General features: G+C 38.7%; 1 protein-coding gene across 1 annotated transcript; it reads right to left on the bottom strand.

Annotated features, from left to right (window-relative positions):
- Window positions 1-4,398: 4,398 nt before the first annotated feature.
- Window positions 4,399-7,799, bottom strand: LOC111661691 (ferric reductase 1-like). The gene is made up of 6 exons (XM_023415345.2): window positions 7,678-7,799; window positions 6,650-6,841; window positions 6,443-6,538; window positions 5,840-5,972; window positions 5,527-5,694; window positions 4,399-5,141 (listed from the first exon to the last, which is right to left on the bottom strand). Exons 1-6 carry the CDS (start codon window positions 7,774-7,776, stop codon window positions 5,098-5,100), a joined length of 732 nt encoding a protein of 243 aa, XP_023271113.2. The 5' UTR covers window positions 7,777-7,799; the 3' UTR covers window positions 4,399-5,097.
- Between the last annotated feature and the right edge of the window lie 1,081 nt (window positions 7,800-8,880).

Here is an 8,880-nt window from a genome sequence, read left to right as displayed (position 1 = left end):
GGCAACAAAGAGAAAATGGGGAAAAGCAAAGAGTACCAGTGCTTTTAATCAACGGGGGCTTATGTCAGTACATGTATTGTGATGAAGAGAGTGTACGCAGAGCTGCAGAACAAGAAATAAAACGCGCTCTGCATTTTACACCACGTCAATTGAGCAAAGAAGACAAAAGTAGTTGCTACATCCCGGGCTTCCTCTCAAATCTGGTCGAAGCAAAACTAAAGGTGTGGATTAAAAATGCATTCTATGCACAAACAATGACAAAAGATCATGAATATATCATGGCGAAACATGGAATAGTCCCCGTAGACTACAGCTGCACAGGTGTTGTTGAAAACTTGGGCTCCATTTGATATTTGTAACCAGTCCTTTCAGCTTGTTGAGGAGAAGCTCTTCATTGACTATATGTCCAATGTTGGCTTGTTTCAGAAGTATAAAGATCAGATCTATGGAATCTCTGGGACTCTTGGCCAACAAGCAGAGACTGAGACCTTGCAGAAAATCTATGAAGGTATCAAGACCTGTCAGATACCTTCATTCAAACGCAGAAAGCTGTTTGAGGTTGAAGGAGTGATTGTAGATGATGAAAAAGAATGGATTGAAAAAATCTGTAATGTTGTAACGGCACAAACCAAGCCTACTCTATATAGGGAGGGAAGAGCTGTGTTGATCATCTGTGAGACCATCAATCGAGCAAAGGTTCTCCACCATGCTCTAGGAGATAAAGTCCCAAACAAAAAGCTTTACATAAACAACAATGTGGACAATACTGCAATCTTTGCCAAGGAGCTTAAAGCAAGAGACGTCATTATAGCAACAAACCTTGCAGGTCGTGGAACAGACCTTAAGGTTTCTGACAAAGTAAACAGAGCCGGAGGTTTGTTCGTTTTGCAGACCTTCCTGCCCAAGAACGCTCGTGTGGAGGCACAGGCATTTGGCCGCACTGCAAGACAAGGATCTCCTGGGTCTGCTCAGCTCATTGTCTGCTCCAACCATCTGTCAGGAACACTTCAGTTGCGGGTTTTGACAAAGAAATTACTGTCTTTATTGGAAAATATTACAGATACCACTCCCCTATTTCAAGATCTTCTCATGAAGCAAATGAGGTTGTATCAAAAAATCCACAGCACTGAGGGAACCAAAGACATGTCTGAGATCCTGTCACATATTTTGACTGAAAACTCCAAGTCAGCAATGAAGACAGCTAAAGAGGTCAGAGACAACATAGTGGCTGAACGACTAGCTAGCTACTTGGAGTGTGATGTTCCGCAGAGAAAGAAGAAGCAAGAGCTCTTCAGTCAGTATCTGGAGGTACTAGATGATGTGTACAAAAGCAGTAACAACAAGCCAGCAGATTCAGATTTGTCTGCACTGAATGAATTCTGGGGTATGTGGCTACTTACAAACTTCGATGAGAATGACTCTGTCACAAATCTGAAAAGCAGACTGAGTAGAGACCTGGACAGAGCCAGGCAAAAACTCAAGCACAGAGAATCACCCTTATCAAACCTGCACCACTACACTGCCTTTGGCAATGAGCTGCGCAGAACAGGACATCTTGCAGAGAGTATCAAGATGTACACTAAAGCCATAGAGGAGGACCACTGTTGGGCAGCAATTGCATTTTACAACCATGCTTTTGCATCTTTAACCCTGCAAGACAGGCACCACAATCAAAACAGCATCAATCATGCTATGAAAGAATTGCAAAAGTCTCTCCAGTCTCTTGAGCTTTACTGTGAACAGATTGAATTCTCCACACAACAAATGAAGAAGACCCTCAGTGATTCAATGACCAGATTTGACAAACACATGGCAGCCAGATATACAGTGTGGCTGTTTTTAAAGGAAAACATAAATGATGCCATAAAGAAGCTACAGAGGGCCAGAGACTTTGGTGAGGCTGTCAAAATGGATAAGAAGTCAGTCTACTTCCTATTTCCATTATCACATTTATTGCCCTTTGTAAAGCATGTGATGGAATCAACATTTTTCTTTGTCTTCAAACACAGAGACCCTCTGATTATACTACAGCTCTTAAATGATTGCTCCTCTGACATTTTAAAGGAAATGGGGGGCCTTGAACGTCTTGGGCTGACTCATGTTTATACTCTTAACACACGGCGTACTCTGGGTGGATTTTTCATGGGGGTGCGCAGGGCTATACATCGAGCTTTCAATAGAATCACACAATATTTCTATTTGTCCAAATGATTTATGCCATGAAGTCTAGCAAACTTGCCTACAGTATATTCAGGTGTACAGCATGTTGAGTGGAAAAAACACAACAGTTCTTGTTGCTAGGTAGCTGCAGGTTTGGTGTAAATATCTCTGTAAATGAAAATCCATGCAATCCTTTAACTAAAATGATGAAATGATACTTGAGAATGAGAATCATGTAGTTACTAATGCATATGTGGTCAACAAATGCAGGTTACCATACATCTAATTTGCTACATTTATGGATTCATTTTGTCAAAATACTGAGCTCGGTGTACTACTGAGTTTTTATATTATCATTTTTTTGCATTGTATTCATACTACAACTCTTATACTTTTCAGTTAATATTTAAATTGTACAATAGTGGCATTTTTCTGATTTGCATTTGTTCAAAACTGTATATTTGTTTGTTTAAAATTTTCTTTACGCTGCTACCAATGCGAGCCTTGTGTTAATGGTGTTCAGTAAACTTGCAGTGGATAAATGTTTATACCACAGTGATGGAGAACTTACTTTTCCCCCTCATTTATAAACATAAAGCCACATTTCAGTTTTGTGTTGCAATAACTCAGTTTCTTTTATAGCTTTATTGCCCCATAATGGTGCCACATTGGTTGCTATAGTATTGCTAAATTTATTCTTTATGTTTGGTGTGCAGACGGCTCTGAGTGAAGGAGTGGATTCAGTTTAGAACATCCACTGCAATAGTTCAACAGCGCCCCCGTGTTTATTGTGTGACACTGCAATAATGAAAAAGTAGATGAGTTTAATTAGTTTGTTGAAAACAGTGGTCAACCACTTTTAGGGACCACCTTATCAAGGTGTTAGTTCATTTTGTAAATTATTGTACATAAATAATAATAAATAAATATTACAAGAATATCTCAAGATAAACATTTGCCTCCTCCTTCTATCTCTTAGATATGGTGTAGTAAAATCAGAGGTAGACAAAGTACACAGCTCCATCACTTGAGTAGTTTAGATCCTCCTTGTCAAATGTTACTATTACAAATGCAAGTAATCATTACTTGAGTTAAGGTACTGGAGTTCTTGATTAAAAATGAAAAATACTCAAGTATTTAAATACACATTTTTTCTGTTGTTGTATTATTCCACATTTACAAAACCTAATGACTCTGAAACAGCCTACTGAATGAACTGACTTACTGTAGAACTTGAGAGTAAAAAGCTTATAGAGTATGATACAAAGATTATAGATATGGATGTAGGTCATTTGACCAGCCACAGCATAAAACCGCTGCAATTACAAGCTGTCTGTTTAAAGTTTAAAAGTGGAGGATTGACTGTGATTGTTTTTTTTTCCTGTGATGAACGCAGTGTGTGGTCTATCACAATTTCAAAATAAAAGTCAAAAGTACAATATTTCTCTTTTAAGTGTAATGGAGTAAAAGTCATAAGTTTCTAAAAAAAAAAAAATTACTCAAGTAAAGTACAGATACTAGAAAATATACTTAAATATAGTACTCATGTAAACGTACTTTGTTACTGTCGACCCCTGAGTAAACATTTGTTTCTGGCTCAGTTGCAGAGAAAAACAGTATAGTATAAAAAGAGTATAACAGAATGGTGATGAATACCTGCCCATCGCCTGTGATATTACAAATACAAAGTGACATCTTGGGGTTCAAAAACATCTGGCTCCTATTGAATTTTATATCATTTATTCAGTTACAAGAGTTTAGGAATAGAAAATAAGTTTTTTAAATTCAATATTGCGCAGTTTGGTAGAGCCACAACCCACACACCTGGCAAACAGGACAGAAAGAACAACTGAAATCGCCATCTAACCCTGTCTCTGGGTGTGTTCATGCATAGTGCATCTTCAGTTCAGTTTATATTATTGCATTGTGATTAATTACACTGTAAATTAAATGTACTCAATTCACTCATACAGCTTAATTACAATACATTAACATTAACAATAAATTAATAATATAAATAATAATGCATTAACAAAATATTGAGGCAAGGAACTTCTATCTTTACACCTCCTCAATTACCTGATAGAGAAAACATACAGTATGCCAATTGAGGGACACATAATGAAACAAGGCAAGTTCACAGTATGTATGACAAATATGAGTCATGAATTACATTTTACGTTTAAATCACTTGTGTGCATGTGTGAGTACACACTCAACAATTAGTGTACCATCAGATAATTGTGTAAGATATTTATTTCAAAACAATTCATAAAAACATAATTGTTACATTATACAATGTGTAAAATTTGTTTCACCAATACTGTGTACATTGGCTCATTTACGTGTGTAATTGCACAATTGCACATATAATTGTGTGAGAATATCAGCCAATGAAGGCTTCATTTTAAAAGCATTCTTGAATCATCAACAGTACATACATAAACATAATAACAACATAATGCACAAGCACACATATGCCATTTGCTGGCATTATTATGAGTGACAGGAGAGGAAAACAACATTGTTTCTTTGCCTGTGCTGTGGGTGTCATAAGAAACATAAAACAATTTGACGGCTTCATTGGTCACCATCAACTTATCAAGTCAGGAGGTTTTTGTTTTTTTGCTTTTGACAGTAGTAATGAGGGCCTAACAGGTAACCAGACCCCAAACCCAAAATTTGTATCTAGCATGACACCTGCTGCTGACTTGATTTGGATTTGATGTTTGATTACTCTTTAACAGTTCTAATTTAGTGTTTCTAATTTGTTATCATAGTTTGATTGACACCTGGGGCAGAGAGTCATAGTATCTGCCTGCAATTAAGAAACTCAATAGACAGAAATCCAGCAGTCCAACCGTTACAAAACAAAACAGCTTACATATAACATTAAATTAAAAGCTTCAAAATTGACTCGTGGGGGTTTCATTTTTCTCATAGCATGGCCAGGCCCAGTGCACCCACAGTGATCAGCAGAGCTGTAAGGGAGAACAGAAGAACAATTATTAGGCATTGTACAAACTTTGCTCTTCTAAAGAAGACACTAACGTTTCAGATATACATTTAACAAGACTAGGTCAAAATCTAGTATGTGGCTGGACTGCGTATGGTCAGTGATTGAGGATGAACTGTTTCAGCCCTTCATCTGTTTGCTTTTCTCCTACTATCTGTGCTCACATATACAGTATTTTAATACAGCTGAGTTCTCAATAAAGCTATTCTCATTTACATGTATTCTTTTTCTGTTGCTGACCACTGTAACTTGATCACTCAGTCAGTCAGTCAGTCAGGGACATTTGCACTTATAGGGCTATCCCCTGCTGTGGCCATCCAGCCAAAAAACACCTTATCTCTAATGCTTACCCTGCGTTAGTGATTGGTGGAATGTGATGCCGTGATTAATGGTAGTGGTGGGGGCGGCGGTGGTGGTGGTGGTGGTGGTAATTTCATTGTTGACGGTGGCATTAACATTTGTCAGGTCTACAGCAGGGCTCCTAAATCGAGTGGTGGGGCTTCCCAGATCACCAGATGCTGAGAGAAGAAGCAAAAGACAGAAAAATCACTGACATGTTTTTATTCCTTGGGAAAATATTAATACATTATCTGTGATAGTCTCTGTGAAAGTTGACTGTTGAAAGTGCAGTATGAATGTGTATCTTTTAATATGTTAACTTACTCAGGTTGAAAGGTCCATCGCTCAGTGAGATTGCGAAACCTGTTGTTCTAGTTGTTGCGCTTGGTAGAGTGGCAGCAAATGAGCACTGGATTCTTCTTCCATTGACTCTGCCCCTCACAGAGTTCACGTTCAGCTGCAGAGCAAAGAAAGATGATGAGAAGACAATGAGTATTCAATGGTCTGTTACTGTAATCTATATGTACATACCATGCAAACAGTGAGTGTGAATGAGTGTGTGTCTTGATATTGCCGGAGCAGCAGGTTCATAAAAGGGCATGTGTCAATTTGTGTATATTGACTGAACCAATCAATGTTGAGTCTCTGATCAGTATTTGACTTGAAGAACCAAAAGAAAATGACATATAACTACTGACATAGAAACAGGCTTCATAACCAAACCAGATCAGCTGTAACTACTGCTGTCCCTATCAATATTTTACACAAATGTTTACATTATAGTTACATTTTTAGACTTTAGATTACTTTTGTGCGTGTGTGTGTGAAAAATCCAACAAAAGAATAAAAAGTATGCAGGACTACAGGGAACGTGGGATCCTCACCCAGCTCTACCCCCACCACTGCTCTGAGGCAGGTAGAACTCACCTCTGTTGAAACCAGCTGGCCATTGTTGAGGACAGTGCTAAAGAATCTGACAACACCATTGTTGTTTGCACAGACGTAGGTTGGGTCATTGTCTCCCTGTGGTGCAGAACCAGAAACAGTTTAGACAGATGACTTCAAACAAACTGTGTGATTGTCTTATGGTTAGACTTGATGCTACTTTCATGGTAGTGCAAGAACTTGACATACCACTGTGCTGTCAGGTGACAGGGTGGCAGCGATGTAGCCGTCAGACTCTCCTGAGATGCTGAAGTCAAAGTTTGAGCCGCTCTGCTGTCTGGCAGCAAGGAAAAAACATGATCCTGTAGCGGATGGGTCGCACACAGAGGGCTCAGCCACACAGAGCTGTTGGGTCCCACACTCTGCCCTAGAAACAGGCGTCTGCAAGGAAGATGAGAGAGATTTAAATGGTTGGAGTAATGTGCACCTTCAAATAGTTCAACACCCGAGGTGGGATAAAATCATTGTTTTGCAGTTTAGTAAGTCAGATTCAAGACCAACCAGTCCTCAGTCAAGTCCTAGTCCTAATCTTTATGCTTCCAGCCCCTTATGCACTGAGCTATTGACATTTAAAACAAACAAAAATTATACTAAATTACAGTACCGTACAGTAGTAATGAATGTCTTTTTAAATTTGTATTCACTGCTTCCAAATAACAATTAGAAACAATAACAATTAAAGGCAAGATGTTCAGGTGTTATTCCTGTAACTAAGGTTGGCATTATATAAAATCTGAATCTAGTTTTAAATCCCATTTTAAATCCATTCGTTTTCAGATTTTAAGACTTTAACAAAAATTAATTTAAGATTTAACAATTTGTAATTTTTGTTGATTCAGATGGCAGAAACACTACAGTGTTTTTTACGGTAGGCTATACTATATCTTGGCACTGCTATGGTATTTGTGTAGTTAAATACTTATGGGATAAATATAGATATTTTAGGCAGCTCCGTTTGATTGTGTTATGGTTTCCTTTGTCAGAGGGAAGAAGTTCTTAAGGCTGCTGTCAGACTTGCAGTGTGTTTTTCTAATTAAAGATTTTGGTCCCAGTGCTTGGGCCCAGAAAAAAATACATTGACCCATTCAAGATTGGCTGTGGAAATCCCTGTTCAGGTACTATTTAAAACTGATGTAAACCTCCACTTCTGTTGGCTTACATTTCATTGAGCTCTGTTTTTTTATTTTTTTATTTATTTATTCTTTTAAATCACTCACCTCAAGAGCTTCCACTGTAATGTTAGGAGTCAGTGGGGGAACTGTTGTCATGTTGTTTCCTGCAGTTGTTGTCATGTTGTTTCCTGCAGTTGTTGTCATGATTCCTGCAGTGGTGGGGGCGGCAGTGGTGGTGGTGGTGGTAATTTCATTGTTGACGGTGGCATTAACATTTGTCAGGTCTACAGCAGGGCTCCTAAATCGGGTGGTGGGGCTTCCCAGAACACCAGATGCTGAGAGAAGAAGCAAAAGACAGAAAAATAACTGACATGTTTTTATTCCTTGGGAAAATATTAATACATTATCTGTGATAGTCTCTGTGAAAGTTGACTGTTGAAAGTGCAGTGTGAATGTGTATCTTTTAATATGTTAACTTACTCGAGTTGAAAGGTCCATCGCTCAGTGAGATTGAGAAACCTGTTGTTCTAGTTGTTGCGCTTGGTAGAGTGGCAGCAAATGAGCACTGGATTCTTCTTCCATCGACTCTGCCCCTCACAGAGTTCACGTTCAGCTGCAGAGCAAAGAAAGATGATGAGAAGACAATGAGTATTCAATGGTCTGTTACTGTAATCTATATGTACATACCATGCAAACAGTGAGTGTGAATGAGTGTGTGTCTTGATATTGCCTGAGCAGCAGGTTCATAAAAGGGCACAAGGGCACAATCTGAACCAATCAGTGTTGAGTCTCTGATCAGTATTTGACTTGAAGAACCAAAAGAAAATGACATATAACTACTGACATAGAAACAGGCTTTATAACCAAACCAGATCAGCTGTAACTACTGCTCTCCCTATCTATATTTTACACAAATGTTTACATTATAGTTCAGTGTTAGATGACTTTAGATTACTTTTGTGTGTGTGTGTGTGTGTGTGTGTGTGTGTGTGTGTGTGTGTGTCTGTGTGTGTGTGTGTGTGTAAGTATGACAGACTACAGGGAACGTGGGCTCCAGCAGACTGATAAATATATCCTCACCCAGCTCTACCCCCACCACTGCTCTGAGGCAGGTAGAACTCACCTCTGTTGAAACCAGCTGGCCATTGTTGAGGACAGTGCTAAAGAATCTGACAACACCATTGTTGTTTGCACAGACGTAGGTTGGGTCATTGTCTCCCTGTGGTGCAGAACCAGAAACAGTTTAGACAGATGACTTCAAACAAACTGTGTGATTGTCTTATGGTTAGACTTGATGCTACTTTCATG

Source organism: Seriola lalandi, unplaced genomic scaffold, assembly GCF_002814215.2.
Source record: "Seriola lalandi dorsalis isolate HSWRI2012SDOR001 ecotype SW California unplaced genomic scaffold, Sedor1 jcf7180002054549, whole genome shotgun sequence".
In the NCBI taxonomy this organism is placed as follows: Eukaryota; Metazoa; Chordata; class Actinopteri; order Carangiformes; family Carangidae; genus Seriola; species Seriola lalandi.
Note: the sequence above shows the minus strand (reverse complement) of the source record. Positions and strands in the feature narration are given on the sequence as shown.